The sequence below is a fragment of the Lactuca virosa genome, chromosome 4 (genome assembly GCF_052849685.1).
Source record: "Lactuca virosa cultivar CGN04683 chromosome 4, Lactuca_virosa_CGN04683_v6, whole genome shotgun sequence".
NCBI lineage: Eukaryota > Viridiplantae > Streptophyta > Magnoliopsida > Asterales > Asteraceae > Lactuca > Lactuca virosa.
Window position 1 is genome coordinate 512,840,755 of NC_136429.1, and position 16,938 is coordinate 512,857,692.

Genomic DNA, 16,938 nt, shown 5'->3' on the forward strand with positions numbered 1-16,938 from the left:
ACTGATTTACCTAATCAGTCCCTGTAAATTTAATCAGTCTCTTTTGATCACTAAATTAATTCCAAATTAATTCTAGATCAATACCAATAAAACAATATGATTTCTCAATTAATATATTGTTCATATAATATATTAATAAATCACAAATAACCTCTTTCTCAAATATCCATCCTATCAAATTGCTCCGGTGAAGGCTACCCAAAAGGATCATGCTACTATCGGGTCAAGTACATATCAATTATAGTTATGGGATTAGACACCTAATCCAACAAATCCTTCATTATATCAAGCCACCTACGCCGACTTATATTCATATTTAGCTCATCCATCAAGTACCTTAAGCTCTTGTGATCTATATAAAGAGTGCAATGGACCCCATAAAGGTAATGTCACCAATTATTGAGGGCAAAAACCACAACCCCCGACTCCAAATCATGTGTAGGGTAATTTGCATCATGAGGCTTCACCTGCCTCAACACGTAAGTGATCACATGACCCTACTACAAAAGAACTGCACCCAATCCCCTGATAAAAGCATCATAATAAATCTTAAAGTTGGCAACACCCTCGGGCAGAGTCCAGATCGGAGCCTCGCATAATCTCTTCCTTAAAGTCTCAAATGATGTCTGCTGCTCAGGCCCCCAACGGAAGGTAACTATCTTATTTATCAACTTGGTCAACAAAACTGCGATCCTGGAGAAATTATCGAAGAATCTCCAATAATACCCTGTAAAGCCAAGGAAACTCCGAATCTCAGAAGGAGACCTCAGAACCTCCCACTGCATCACAGCCTTGATCTTGGCCGGATAAACCATTATACCCTTCTGATTGATGAGATGTCCCAAGAACTGCACCTCCCACAACCAGAACTCACATTTGGATAATTTGGCATAAAGCCTCTCCCTCTCAAAGCGTCCAGAAACTCCCGTAGATGATCTTCATACTACTCCTTGGTCTTAGAATAGACCAGGATATCATCAGAGAAGACGATCACCAATCGATCGAGCATCGACCTACAAACATTTTTCATGAGGTCCATGAATGCCACTTGTGCATTGGTGAGCTCAAAATGCATCACCACGAACTGGTAATGACCGTATCGAGTTCTGAAAGTCATCTTCTGAACATCAATCCCGAAACCTCATCTAATGGTAGCCTAAATACATATCAATCTTGGAAAACCAAGATGCACCTGGTAACTAGTCGAACAAGTCATAGATCCTCGGAAGTGGATAAAAGTTATTCACAGCTAATATGTTCAGCTCCCGGTAGAACCATACTTCTTCTTTACAAACAGTATCTGTGCTCCCAAGGGTGAACTACATGGCCTGATAAACCCTTTGCCTAATAGCTCCTTTAGCTGTGTAGACAACTCCTATATCTCAGGTGGTGCAAATCGATAAGGTGCCTTGGCTATCGGAGCTGCACCTCGTACCAAATCAATCTAGAACTCATCTTGCCTCTCCGGAGGCAATTCATGAAAATCCTCAGGAAATACATCAAGATACTCTTGGGCAACTGGTACAGCATCAACCGACTTCTTACCCTCTTCTCTAGTACTAACACATAGGCCATGAAACTAGAAAAACCATGATGTAGATATTTCCTAGCTCTCGAGGCTGAACAGAGAGCTAGTCTACACTGAGCACCATCACCACGAATAATTAGTTCTCCCCACTTGGGGTTTGAACTCGTACCAACTGGTTCTCAAAGTCAATCATTTCCTCGTTAAGGCTCAACCAATCCATCCTTAAGACGACTTTGCTCTCGTGCAAAGGAATATGAACCAGGTCGATTGGGTACCTCTCTATAAACAACTCCATAACACAACTCTTATGAACCCTCAATTCACTCATTGGATGATCGTCGACAATCTCAACTTCCAAAGGGAACTCTAGCTCCCCAGGAGCGTCATCAAACCTCTTACTGAGCGCAAGAGATAAAAAAGATCGGGTAGCACCCAAATCAAAAAGAACCAGAGCAGGGAATCCGTTCACTAAGAACGCCCCTAAACATCACAACATGAAGCATAAGCATAAACAATAATGAAAGCGAGTAATAAATGAAAAACATACCCTTAACCACATCAGAAGTTCCATCCACCTCCTCAGCCATTAGTTGAAAAGCCATACTCTTCACCACAGGGGCCACTTTCAGGCCTTCTGACCATCTGTGATCCTCAGTATCGTTGGAGTGGGTGTTCCAACCGGTCCTATAGCCATGCTCAGAAAATCGGCCTTCTTATGGCCCCTCTGATTGCAATGAACGCAAATCAGAGTGAAAACTTGGATGGTGGTGGTAGTGGTACAATCCCTGCTGTAGTGACCAGTCTTGTCACACTTATAGCAGCCCAAACCACGTCCATGCAAATCCCATCATCTGTAAGGTCACACCCTATGATCTGATGAGTCAAACACTCTATACACAATCTGTCAGCGTCAGCGTCTTTACCGTCCGTGTCATCGTATCGAGCCTATCAGATTCAGCTTAGTATATTTATTCTATGTAATCTTTTGTATATTAGGAGATGATATAGACATATATAGAATAGATATCAGATCTGATATCCTTGTGATAAGGATCAGTTCTTAGTATAGATAAGATACAATCCCTTCAATCAAGGTATATACTTGTATAGATTAGTATATACTGAACATTAGGGTGAAACCCTAATGTGAATATGGCTTGGTGTTGTAATCGTCTATGTGACAAACTGTCTTCTTGGTGAAGAAAAAACCCTTTCTTGGTGAAAGAACAATTTAGAGAACTCCCATTTTTATTTACTTTTTGTTCTTTGTTTTCATAGATTAGTTTACTTTTGTTCTTTATGCTTGAAGTGTATCTGATCGATACAAACCTTCAATTGGTTTTAAAATGGGTTTTTGATACACTCAAGTAATCATGTCGACTACCAATAATCCCAAATCCGTTGGTGTCAACAAAATTCCTCCCTTCGATGAACACAATTTTGCTATGTTGAAAACAAAGGCCACAAATGTTCTTGAAACCATGGACTATGAGATATGCAAGATTGTTGAAAAAGGTCCTCACGTTCCTATGTATCAACCCATGGTCAATAATGCTCTCGTTGGCTCTTTGATCAAAAGCTAGAGACGAGTTATGATGACGATGACAAGAGACTACTTAGTCTTGATGTGAAAGACAAAGTTGCTATTGGGAAACTCTCTTCCCTACCATGTGTCTCGTCTCTTTCAGAATTGTGAGTCAGCTCAAGAGATGATGGATATGTTGATAGTGACTTATGAAGGAACCGTAGAAGTCCAGGCCACAACCATTATCCACCTCAATCAGATATATGAGTGTTTTTTGCTCAACAAGGTGAGTTGCTTACTCAAACATTCAATAGGTTTAACTGCTTGGTTAATGGTATGCACATGCTGGGAATCGTTAAGCATTCATCTTAGTTAGTTCTAAAGTTTCTTGACACTCTTGGGAAAAGATGGGAATATCATGTTGATGTCCTTATGAATGGTGAAAAGATCGATGCCATGGATCTGAACTCCTTGTTCGATAATCTAAAAAACTATGAAGAGACCAAAGTTCTTTGTAAAGAAATCATGAAGGACTCAAGCAAGGAATTTTTTTCCCCCAGTGTCTCTTAAGGAAGCAATGAAGCACATGAGTGACTCATGTAACTTTAGATCATGGTGAAGAGAGTGATGAAGATCTCACAAATGAACTTGTTGCCAACGCTGCTCTTCTTGTCATACATTATGAAGAAAGCAAATCAAACGGGGTTCGAAGAACTCAGTTTAGAGGAAGCATATCAGCAAGGAGATCCCCTTAAGAGAAGTGAAACTCAAGTAATTTTTTTAAATGTGGAAGCCTTGATCATTTTTCCAGGGACATCAAGGAGTAGAAAGAAACTCAAAGTCTGGAGAGTTATGAAGTCTTGTACATGAAGTCAGTGGCCTATATCAAGAAGGAAAAAATCTCTTTGCCAAAATCATTCATTGCAAAACTAGAGGATCGTGAATAATGGGTGGAAGAAGAGGAGACATTTGAAGATGAGGGGCTGAATGTTAAGGGTCTAATGGCTCTTATCAATGATTCCCCTGATGACATGTGTGGCGTTGATAATTCTCACATTGCCAAAGGATCAAATCTAAATCTAGGACAAACTTGGTACCTAGACAGTGGAAGTTCTAGACACATGACTCGTTTCAAGTCTCTCTTAACAGACTTTGCGGAAAAGGATGGTCCAATGGTGGTATTTAGTGACAATAGTGGAAGAGTTGTTACGAGAATTGGAACTTTTGATTGCAGGACAATTAAGCTGAAGGATGTATTCAATGTCAAGGGTCTAAAGAGCAATATTATTTCCATCAGTCAACTTTGTGACGTTGATTATAAAGTTCTTTTCAGTCGTTAAGAGGGAAAGGTGTTTGATTCTGAGAACAAAATTGTGCTTTCTGCACTCAAGGACAATGATCGTTATATGGTTTGATTTTGTTGGTTTAGACATTTATACTTCATTTTGTTTTTGCTTCATGCTCCGCTACTTTTAAAATTATGAACATAAGCTGCAAGATTTTTACTTCATTTGCTATAACTTTTGATTTAAAAATTCTTTTAACTATTACTTTACCAAAGGAGTATACATTGTACATACACATCTTGCTACTAACATTTACAGTGTTCGTTCTTCTCTTTCCTCTGTATGTGTCAGGACCTTCTGTCTCTATCTCGACATTGATCTTAAATGTTTAGATCAGCGTGTAACTCCTTGAATGCATCACCTTCCTTTTAAGAGCTACTTGACTTTGAATTTGCATCTTTTCTTCAGCAGCAATTGACCTCTCACTGACACTGATGCTCACGTTGATGAGATCATATGGGGGATAACTGTGCCATTAAGTGTTCTTTTGGACACATATCTCTTCTGTCTTGAAGAACCTATTTCGACTGCATTGAGATGAAGTGGAGTTTAGTGACATAGCACATCTAATTTCCATTGGCGTTGTTACTACCTCTCTATCACCTCAAAGATCCAAAGGTATCTTCAACAAGACAGTGGTCCCACCTTCTCTTCCTTCATGGATCACAATGATTAGAACCTTCAATTATCGTCTTGGTGACTTTCATAACTCGAAGTTTACAAATATTTGATCCTTTTAACTCGTTGGTTACAAAGACCGGTTCATGCTCTTCTCTTGTTCTTGGTGAATACGCAGCTTCGAAACAATTTGTAATATCTCAATGATTAAAGGTATTCTCTCTCGTTACTTACTATGAATTGTGTTTTTGTGTGATAAGGTTGATCTTGGTTGCTCTCTTTTGTACCCAGAATTCAAGGGGTAGATATCTCGGAATATGGTAGTACATTTATGACCATTCAATTCAAAAGATTTGATGGAACAGATCTTTATCGCCTTTCTGAAAAAGCTGCATATATTTTGCAGTTTAAACTATTTTCATGTTTGACTAAATTTTTTGTTTTATTCTTATTTATTATTTTGTATCATTTTTTGAGGGGATATAACGGTGGAAATTCTAAGCCTAGTGCGAAACTTTTTAAAAATCATCATCCCTAGAAGCATGTTGTTGTATGTGACTAAATAACTCTAAGTTTCTCATTAGCGAGACCATCTACTGAGAACATTGATTCACCCCCTCACACTAACTGTCTACCATTGTATAAACTTTCTAAGTGAGATTGTCTGGTCCAAATAAAAAATTGATAGAAAGGCTTTGGGGTTTATTCTTAGTTAACTATCTTACCTGACCCTGTCCCTGGAAGCATGATTGTCGTATGCATCAAGTCTCATGCTGTGCTGAAACATAAAGCATAACCCAATGGCTTACACTGATTACACAATCATCAACATAAGAGATACTTATTTGGTCCTTAAATGACAAAGGGTTATTCATGTACGTGACCTCCTAATTTGAGGTATAACATGGTACCATTATGAGTTAACGGAGAATCTTTGATTATAGACTGCAACTAAAATTCTATGATGCAAGAATTAAACCATTTCATGCTGATGGGTTATCCGTGTTACTTATTTTCGTTGATTTTACCTTAGCATCACTGAAACAATCCACTCTCTCCATATCTTTTTCTTCAAAATTTCATGATTCAGCGTATGATACCAGACGCCGATGAGGATTCGAAAAAATTTGTGCCGATGGGTATATCATTGTTCGTGATGTATTACACGCACCTACCTAATCTTTCCCAACAATTTTTCTATTAAGAAGTTAATGATTCATTGTATTAGCCATACAATGATAAAACTTCGACATTCTTTTCCGATGGGTAAATTTCATACCAGAATGTATTACACGCAATATACTACTATTGCCCTTTTTCTTCTAATAAAAGTGATTAATGAGTCAGCGTATGAAACCACATGTTGATGAGATCTCGCAATACTATGTCTATGGTAGTCTATGCCCAAACTATCAGGAGGCATCACAAACTTACTAGGTGGCCATCATCAATTCACTCGCTGATCGATTATGCTGATGTTCATTATCGCTGATGACATGTCTCACTAATGTAACTTCATTATGTCAACGGTAGCTTTTTGGATGACGACAAAAGATCCATCATTATCTTGGGATACAACACATATCTCTTCATTCATGATTACGTAAAAAAGATGAAACTTTTTTTGGTATAAATTGGGAATTCTCCAATCTAGGCCACTTTTACAAACTATTCAAGCAATTGGCTCTCTCTCTCTCTCTAAAAAAAAAACGAATCACTCAACCATCATCTCTCTCAAAGCTTTCACCAATGATAAATCCTTTGTATGAGTTTTCCCCTAGTGCTAATGTCGGCAAAGGTCCTTATGCCCCTGTCTCTCCCATCATTCAAGCGAACAATGTGGCATTCTATGATGAAATCCCAAACCAGTTTGCAAACTCATGAATCGAAGAGTTTGTCAACTATGTTAAGATTTTCCCTCTTTTATATGTCTTCTGTGATTTCCCAGACCCATTCTACCCTTAACAAGTATGTGATTTCTACTATTCATACTCGTTTGATTCTAATGCTCGCACCATTACTTGAACCATTGGAGGTGGTCAATATAGGGTTACTATTGATATGGAATCCTTTCGAATTGCTCTTCGTCTTCCTCGATTTGAAAATTACTATGAAACTCCCTCATAAGAAAGTTTCAAGTCCATTCATGAAAAAATAGGGTATAATTTCAAACTTAAGGGCCTCACTCGTGATCCATACAAGAACACTCTTCGTCAGTGTTTTAATGCAGGATCGAAGTATTTAACAGGTGTAATTGGCAAATGACTTAGACACAAGACTGGGAGTTTGGATCAACTAAATCTTTTTGAGCGAGGTATATTATTTTCTATTGCGTAAAACAACAGAATGGATTTTGCTCAACTTTTTCTTGATCAAGTGATTGACTGCATCTCTGGGAACAAGAAGCCAATGTATGTTCCTTATCCACGTTGGCTTGGACTGATCTTATCTCGTAAGGAAGGCTATGTTGAAAGTCATGGGTTCATCATTCCAATTCCTGCTCATTCCTCCAAGATTATTAATGCTGCTCCATCTGAAGGTGATGTGTCTATTACTATAAGGATGCAAAGATGGATTGAGAAACCCTATGTGGTTAAATACTCGGATTCTGACGAGGATGATGAGGATGATGGTAAAGAAGACAATGATAAAGAAGATGATGAAAGGAATGGTGAGGATGATTATGAAGAATGCACTCGTAATAAAGAAGGAGTTGATGAAGAATAATCAACCACTAATAAGGGAGAAGACTTTGCTCTGGGAATGAACTCTCCTCCAAGGATGAACAAGCACATTCGATTTTCATCTACTTATTCATCCAATCCCTCTGTAGATGTTGTTGAATAACATGGTTCTACCCCTCCTTTTGTAGAAACTGCTGAACCAATGATCCAAGATGAGTAAGCATCTGCTTCTCCTCAAGCTAAAAATGTTCCTCCTACGCCAACTTTTATCAAGACTGCTACTTTTTATCAGGATAATAAGCAAGAATCCAGCTCCAACTTTCAAACTGTTGTGCTTTCTCAACTCTCTCTAATTGTGCAGTTAACTCAATCAATGGATAAAAGGTTGACTAAAGTTGAAAGGGATGTGGCTATGATGAAGCGAGTTATGGCCCTGGGTGATAATGATTTTGATGATATGGTTGTCAATGACACCCCATTAAACTGTAACGCCCCATTCCTGGTACGAAAGTAATTCTCTAAATATTCATTTGATAAGAGCTACTCAACGAGCTGGTAGCCCTAACTCGTCGAGTAGGTGCGAGCTGGACCGCGGGGTTTAAGTGGACTACTCAATGAGTCGGAAATGGATTCGGCGAGTAGGTCCATCAGGAGGAAACCCTAATCCTTAGCGTTTGCACCCTATTTAAGCATCTTTATGAGTCCTCACCCCAGCCTCCATCACCTCTACAGTCCATTCTCGAAACCCTAGCAACCATTGAGTGGCTTAAAGCCTTTCTTGCCATTTTTGTGTGATTGAAGTTAGGAGAAGGAAGAGATTCATTGGTGATTCAAGAAGAGGCAGAAGATCCAGAGTTTTATTTTCATTTCAGAGCTCTTGAAGGTATAAAGTTTGTACCTTGGCTTATTTTCACTTAGATCTTCTTGAAAGCATGTTTGTTGCCACTTTTGGGGTCCTTTCCAAGATAATTTCGGGTAGAGAGCTTTTGGGACTATAAGTACTTTAGATCTAGGCACTCTTGAGCTCCAGAAGCTCAAAGTTCCCACCTTTATTCAGCCAAGACCCCATTCTATGCTCAAGACTCTCATTTCTAGCTTGTTTTGGGTGATTTAGCTTCATAGCATCATGCATGCACGTAAAGTTAACAACTTTACGTGTTATTATAGCCTAAGGAGTCTAGATCTATGAATTGGAGGCAGTGGAATCACCTAGGAACAACTGTATAATCTGAACATGCAATGGACTCGCCGAGTTGTTCTTGGGACTCGACGAGTCGGATCGATGTCCCCAAACCCTTCTTCGATTATGAGTGATACCACTGAGTTAAGGAGATGACTCAGCGAGTTGGACAGGAGTGAGACTCGGAAACAAAAGAACTCGACGAGCCCAAGGTGAGAATTGACGAGTAGAATCGAGATGTCCCGATGTTATGGCCGTGTAAACTCGACGAGTCGGTAGAGGGACTCGACGAGTTGGGTTCACTGAGAGTTGACTTTAACCTTAGCGTTGACTTTGATTAGAAGGGTAAAATGGTCATTTTACCCTAAGAGAGATTATCTGTTTTTGATTAAGTGTTGTTATGGAATTATAGCCGGAGAGTCGCCGGAGCAGCAGATAGGAATCCCTCGCCTAGTTTTTCAACAGTCAGCCATACGAGGTGAGTTGCCTTCCAGTAGGAGCGGGTCTACGGCCACAATGCCGGCCCGTTTAGATGATTGTATTTCCGGACTTCGGTCCGCTGCCGGGTGGGGCCCGATGCAGTAGTGTGTATGCTTGATGTCTTCGTGATTCATGCATGTTGTGATATGTGATATATGATCCGGACTTCGGTCCGATGGCGGGCAAGCCCGATGCAATATGTGATTATGCTATATGTTCATGTTATGATATGTTCAGTTTATTCCGGACTTCGGTCTGTTGCCAGGCGGAGCCCAAGTTATTCCGGATTTCGGTCCGATGCCAGGCAGGGCCCGATGCAGTGGGCGGGGCCCAGATTATGTCGGACTTCGGTCCGATGCCGGGCGGGGCCCGATGCAGTGGGAAAGGCCCAGTATGTGTTATTTGTGTTATTGTATGGTATATGGTAGTTTGGGGGAGCTCACTAAGCTTTGTGCTTACAGTTTTCATTTTTGGTTACAGGTACTTCCACTAGCAAAGGGAAGGGATCAGGTTGATCGCATGGCACACACCACAGTCACAGCCTGGGAGTTCACTATGATGATTTGATATGAGATTTTGATTTGAGACAGATACTATGATGTTTTATGATACATGATTATGATTTACTTATGATTTTGGATGGTTGATGGTTTTAATAATGTTTTAAAAACGAAATTTTTGGGTTGTATTTTTGGGGTGTTTCAAGTTGGTATCAGAACCATGGTTTGAGGGATTCGGGCACACTTTCGAGTGTGTCTAAACTCAAACTAAGGAATTGGCATAGAAATTTTTTAAGAAAAAAAGAAAATCATTTTTACAAGGCATACAAGGCATCCTTCCTAGATCCTTTCGAGTGTGTCTGAACTCATTTATACACATATAACAGGCATACAAGGCATCCTTCCTAGATCCTTAGCCCTAATCTAGCATGTAATTCTCATAATCATATCATATCATAAAAAACATGTATGGGTAATTTGGGAGAACTTACTTGAGCTCGTCTGATTGCATGCACCACACCCTTTTCCCTTTTCAATATCCTTTTTATGAAAATCGTTTTCCTTTTAAAAACTTAATACAAAGTCCTCAGTTTGAGTTCAGACACACCCGAGAGTGTATTCGAATCCCTTAAACCAAGGCTTTGATACCAACTTGAAACACCCTAAAAATCATGACCAAAAATTTTGTTTTTAAATCATAAATAAACCCTAGTTATCAAAATCATCTCATCCAAAATATAAGTCATAGTATATCAAAACATCATATCCAAAAACATATGTCAATATATCAGAGTAAACATCCCAGGCTAAAACATCGTGGTGTGTGCAATGCAGTCATCCGGAGCTCTTCCCCTTGCTACCGGAAGTACCTGAAACCAAAACTAAAAAGTGTAAGCACGAAGCTTAGTTAGTCTCCCCAAACTACCAAATACCATATACATAATCACATAATCACATAATAACATATCATGCGCCCCACCCGCTTCATCGGGCCCTGCCCCGCATCGGACAAAATATGGCATCGGGCCCCGCCCGGCATCGGACAAAGTCTGGGATCGAGCCCCGTCCGACATTGAGTAAATCTCGGTATACATATAAACATATCAACAATTACACATAAATAATAACATAACATAAACATACAAACGTTCAACGGGCATTTCCCAACATAAGACCATAATCCGGAAACATACAAATTAGACACATGCAAGACTCACGAAGACACCAAGCATACAAACAGTCCTCGGGCACCGCCCGACATCGGATCGTAATCTGGAAACATATAAACCTACACCGGGTACTGCCCGACATCGGACCTTGGTCCGGAACATACTAGAATACATATACGGGTCGGCATTGGTGCCTTCGACCCGTTCACACAGGAGGAAAACTCACCTCACAAAGCGAAAATGCAGAATCTCATGGTACGAAATCTCTAACGGCTGCTCGGACGACTCCCCGAGCTATCAGTGCAAAATAACACTTAGTCAAAACTCAATAATCCTTCTTAGGGTAAAATAACTATTTTACCCTTGATCTAATTCGGACCATAACCTAGGCCCAAATCCATAACATACATGCTCCAATTCTATATAGCCTTTCCAAGCCCAATAATGGCCCACTTATGGCCCAATTTTCTAAATTTGGACCAACTCCTCAAATGGGCCTTCCCTTAAGCCCAAACATGTTCTTGGCCCAATAACTGATTTCTGATGGCCTATTATCGCCCATAATAACAAGTCCATGGATCGGCCCAAACTGAGGCCCAAATGAAGAAAACCCATGTCCAATGAGTATGCGGGGCGTACTCCACTTTATATTAAGCATACAACTTGCATGGCTTGTACGCTGTGCGTGCGGGCTTATATGTAACATACACGTTCAGTTATCATGTTTTGTTAGTTTCAAAAGTGAATAATATTAAGAAATATTATATGATATTAAGCGTTGAATTCTAACAAGATAGTTTTTACGAGATTTGATGTAAAACTATGTTTAGAATCATTCAGGAAGTATTGGAAGTCTTATGCGATTCCAATCAATAGTCAAATATTGAAATTAACGAAAATATAAAGTTGGAAATAGGTAAAAATAATGTTTATGAAAGTTGTAAAGAATCTCGTTAGAAACATTTAGGCAAAAACGTCATCTAAATCCGAGTTATAACGAAGAAGTTATGACTATTTGAAGTTTCGCGACAAAACCGGCACGACGCCATATGACGTAAAACGTGAGTTTTCGATAAACTACTTTTAAGCTTTAGTGATCTAAACGAAAGTCGTAGTATTCGTTAAACCTAGATTTTTCATAAAAAGAACGTCCAAATCTGACTTCGTATGAGGAAGTTATGATTTTTTTTAAAGTTTCGGAATAGCAGTAGACAACTAAAAAGTCGAAATAAAGATCGAGTGATTTTTAGCCGATGCAACCTAAACGAGAATTGAAGATCTCGTCAATAGTAGTACAACGGTAAAAAGACAGATGAAAACGGACATCAGATGAAGAAGTTATGAATTTTTAACGGACTTTTCCTGTTCCGTCCCGTTAAAAATATAATATTAAAAATGAAATCAAAATTAGCCGACGGAGTCTAAACGAAAGTTGTAGAACATAATTTCACCTACGCGTGGCTATAAAGAACGTCAAAAACGGAGCTCGTATGCAAAAGATATGAAAATTTTAAGTTATTAAATAAAAATAAATCAAAAATCCAAGGATTATCCGAAGGGTACGCCCAGTGTACAGTACTTACGCCCGACGTACTAGATCCGACGAACACGTATCATGCATTCTTGATACGTCCGAGGCACGGGTTCCGATCAGACGATACCTCGTAGGAACGCCCCGCGTACGAGGGGTACGCTCAGCGTAGTGGACCGCCTCGCAATACGCCCAGCGTACCGAGGAACTACGCCCCGCGTAGTAAGCTGCTTCAGACCCTATATAAGGGATGTGAAGGCTGCCGTATTTATGTTACAAATTCTCTCATTTTACACCTTATATTCTCTCTAAATTTACCCTAACACCCCCCGAATTCTCGATATCATTCCCGACACCCGAAGCAAGTCCCGACACTCCGAAGTTCCTGAGAAAATTATATTTTCGAGTCGAAACTCTGCCCGCGTAAGGCCGATTTTCAACTAAAATCCCCGGTTTCGTCACCGAAAATCATGTTTAGAGCCGAAGTGCTGCCCAAATTAATACTTTAATCCCCGATTATTTCACGGTGAGTTCAATATATAGGAATAATTGTATGTTATATGTTATATGTGCTATGTACTTTTCCGTGTTATCATATTGTGTTATTATTTCCGCTATTTTGATAGCAAAGTTGTACCTTTGGCCATGTGATTAGTGAAAGGACTTAGATTCACAGTGGTATTGGTATGTAGCCTTTGGCCGTGTAGAGCATGTCTCGCAAGAGAATGACTTCTACCCCTATGGCATTGGTAGAAGGTTAGATAGGGCTGAAAGCCTGAAATCTAGAAAAATGTTTAAATCAGAAATTGTATGTCATCTTTGCCATTTGGGCCCAAGCGTTATTTATGTATATCAAGTATTGAAATTGTTATGTCTCATTGATTGTTATGGAAAGTCTGTCGCATGATTCACATATGCCTTTATTGTTCTTTGTTCCTTTTGTTTCTGCCATATTGAAGTATATATATATGACATAACGTTATATTGTATCTATTATTGAACTCACTAAGCGTCACCGCTTACCCCTCTCAGTGTTTATCAATTGCAGGTAATGAGAATCCAGTATAGTCATATACTGTTGGAAGATTTAGAATAGTTTATACTATTACTTTTGTACTTGGGTTTACGTTTGTATAAAACTATATTATCCTGGGTAGTTATGTAATATACTAAAACTTAGTCGGTTCGTATCCAGTCTTTTGTAATCAAAATTATCAATGTAAAATATTATTTATGAATATGCTTGTAGCATGTTTTGGAATAACAATATTGTGAAATACGAAAGTTTGGGTCTTTCAATCATGGTATCAGAGCGGTAGTTTAAGTTAACTAAATACCATGGATTGGTATTTAGACTTAAACCGTCAGAAGTTCAATATATGAACGGATTCATTGTAAGTATATGGACACAAACCATAGGAAATATTTAAGTAAAATTATTAGGTAATAATAAATCCTAATATTCTAAAATACTATGTTGCTCTAAATTTTCAGAAGAATAGCTGAACAGGAAGGTAGCCATACACCAGAAGTAGGTGGAGATCGTCGTCCTGAGGAAGTATATACTCCAGTATCCCCTCATGAGGAGCGACTCTTGGGTAAACTTACTAGTATTATTCAGAAAACTCTCGAAGAACACAAAAATAATGGCGATAAAGGCAAAGAAAAAGCCATCGGAGAATCTTCAAAAGGGGAGGCGAAATGTGCCTCGTTCAATGATTTCAAGAGTAGTGGTGCTACAGAGTTTTCTGGTGTCTTTAATCCCATAGTTGTTCAAACTTGGATTCAGAACACAGAGAAAGTATTTCGTATCTCTCATGTAGATAATGAAGACAAGGCAAATTATGCTTCTGCAATGCTCATCGGAGAAGCCTTAGTCTGGTGGGAAGCAGCATATGAAGCTCTCAACGAGTATGACCAGGAGAATTTATCCTGGGAGACGTTCAAAACTCGTTTGCTATGGAAGTATTGTCCTCTAGACATGAGGAGAAGATTGGAGAAAGATTTTCTTGAGCTTAAGCAAGAAGGAATGACCGTGAATGAGTATGAAACTCAGTTCAATCAAAAAGCACGGTTTGCTACAAAGTATATTCCAACTGAAGATGAGAAAATTCAGTTATTATTGGATGGACTGCGGCATGAAATCCACGATTTTGTAGCCAATCGGGATGTTCTGTCATTTGACAAAGTTGTTGAGTATGCTCGAAAGCGCGAGCATGACTTAGAGATACGTGGTGTCACTCTTTCTGTTCCAAAGCATCCACGTATCGATCAAACTGTTCTTGTTTCCTCTATTCCACCAGCTCGATCTGATTCTAATACAAGAGAGCAATCTCAGAGCTCCGTTCGTGGTCGCGATAAATCACGATCTTTTTCTATTCAATCACCATCATGTCGCATTTGTGGAAAGAATCATCCGGGCCAATGCAGAATAGAAAAGGAATCCGTGGTTTGTTATAGATGTGGAGAAGCGGGTCACATAAAGCCAGTTTGCCCAATGAAGAATGTTACTTGTTATGCTTGTGGTATTATTGGCCACAGGAAGCGTTTCTGTCCTACTCTTGGCGGGGAGTCAAGCTTTAACGCCCCAATTCGCGAGTATCAATTTATAGTTATAAATTCTCATGGTTTTAAGGTCTACTCGACGAGTTGGTGGCCTGACTCGCCGAGTAGCAGCGGGTTGGTCCACGAGTTTAAGTGACCTACTCACCGAGTCCAAGAAGAGACTCAAACAGTAGGAGCTGGCAGATGAAACCCTAAATTCCGGGGATTTGCACCCTATTTAAGGACCACTTATTCCCCTTAGCCTCTCTTACTGCCTCCCTTGAGTTCAGAAACCCTAATTTGTGGTTACTCTCTATAATTATGTGCTCTATAGGTTGGAAGAGGGATCTTTGGAGTAAAAATCTTGGAGTTCAAGAAGTTTGGAGCAAGGGGATGTTGTAGATCCGAATTCTTCTCTGTCTTGGCATCATATTGGAAGTAACAATGAAACATCCCAAAAATACGGTCCAAAAATTTCATTTTTAAAACATTATTAAAACCATCATTTCATTACCAAAGTATAAAGATCATAAACTATGTGTGTCAAAATCTCATAATATCTATCACATGTCAAATCTCATGTCAAATATCATATCAAAATATCAGAGTAAAACTCCCAGGCTGCAGACTGTGCTGTGTGCCATGCGATCATCCCGAGCCCTCCCCTTTTGCTAGTGGAAGTACCTGAAACCAAAACTGAAAACTGTAAGCACAAAGCTTAGTGAGCTCCCCTAAACTATCGCATACCATACAATAACACATAAAGCACATATTGGGCCTTGCCCACTGCATCGGACCAAAGTCCGGAATAACTCGGGCCTTGCCCACTGCATCGGACCGAAGTCCGGAATAACTCGGGCCTTGCCTACTGCATCGGACCGAAGTCCAGAATAACTCGGGCCTTGCCCAATGTATCGGACCGATGTCCGGAATAACTCGAGCCTTGCCCACTGCATCGGACCGAAGTCTGGAATAACTCGGGCCTTGCCCACTGCATCGGAACGAAGTCCAGAATAACTTGGGCCTTGCCCACTGCATCAGACCGAAGTCCAAAATAACTCGGGCCTTGCCCACTGCATCGGACCGATGTCCGGAATAACTAAACATAACATATACATAAACATGTAACATAAACATATAACTACTGCATCGGGCTTGCCCCGGATCGGACCGAAGTCCGGAACACAAAGCACATAACATAAACATGCATGAATCACAAAGACATCAGGCATACATACTACTTCTCGGGATCACCCCGACATCGGACCGAAATCCGAAACTACTATATCTAAACGGGCCGGCATTGTGGCCGTAGACCCGTTCCTAAAGGAGGAAACCTACCTCACACTGCTGAAGTCCCGCTGACAGAACCATAGCTGTTGGATGACAGATTCCCAATCTGTCAATATCAAAATAACACCCAATTAATAATTGGGTTCTAATACATATTCATAAATCCATGCTTGGGGTAAAAGACTAATTTACCCCATAACTTAGCTTGACTCAAGCCCAAGGCCCAATCCAAAGGCCCAAAAGTCTAATAATGGACCAAGGCCCAACTATGGCCCAATTTTCCAAATTGGGCCCAAACCTCTACATGGTCTTGCCTTAAGGCCCAATCATTTATTCTTGGTCCAAATCTTGGCATTCTAAGGGCCCAATACCATATAATCATCAAGGTCCAATCTATGACCCATCGATGGCCTAATTTTCCAAATTGGGCCCAACACTCACATATGGGCCTTACCCTAAAGCCCATCTAAATGTTCTAGTCCATTTGCTTGCTCTTGAATGGTCCATTATTATCCCAATCACCAAGGCCCAACAGGAAGG

At 39.9% G+C, this 16,938-nt stretch overlaps 1 protein-coding gene across 1 annotated transcript; it reads right to left on the minus strand.

Moving 5' to 3' along the window:
* Nucleotides 1-1,444: 1,444 nt before the first annotated feature.
* Nucleotides 1,445-2,130, minus strand: LOC145107050 (uncharacterized). Its single transcript, XM_079043931.1, has 3 exons — nt 2,076-2,130; nt 1,698-2,008; nt 1,445-1,579 (listed from the first exon to the last, which is right to left on the minus strand). Exons 1-3 carry the CDS (start codon nt 2,128-2,130, stop codon nt 1,445-1,447), a joined length of 501 nt encoding a protein of 166 aa, XP_078900057.1.
* Between the last annotated feature and the right edge of the window lie 14,808 nt (nt 2,131-16,938).

Bases quoted from the DNA above. Each gene is read 5' to 3' on its own strand.
- LOC145107050 (XM_079043931.1), bottom strand. From the start codon at position 2,130: ATGGCTTTTCAACTAATGGCTGAGGAGGTGGATGGAACTTCTGATGTG. The intron at 2,009-2,075 runs GTATGTTTTTCA...TGTGATGTTTAG, and splicing joins AACTTCTGATGTGGTTAAGG to GGGCGTTCTTAGTGAACGGA. The intron at 1,580-1,697 runs GTACGAGTTCAA...TGGTTTTTCTAG, and splicing joins TTGACTTTGAGAACCAGTTG to TTTCATGGCCTATGTGTTAG.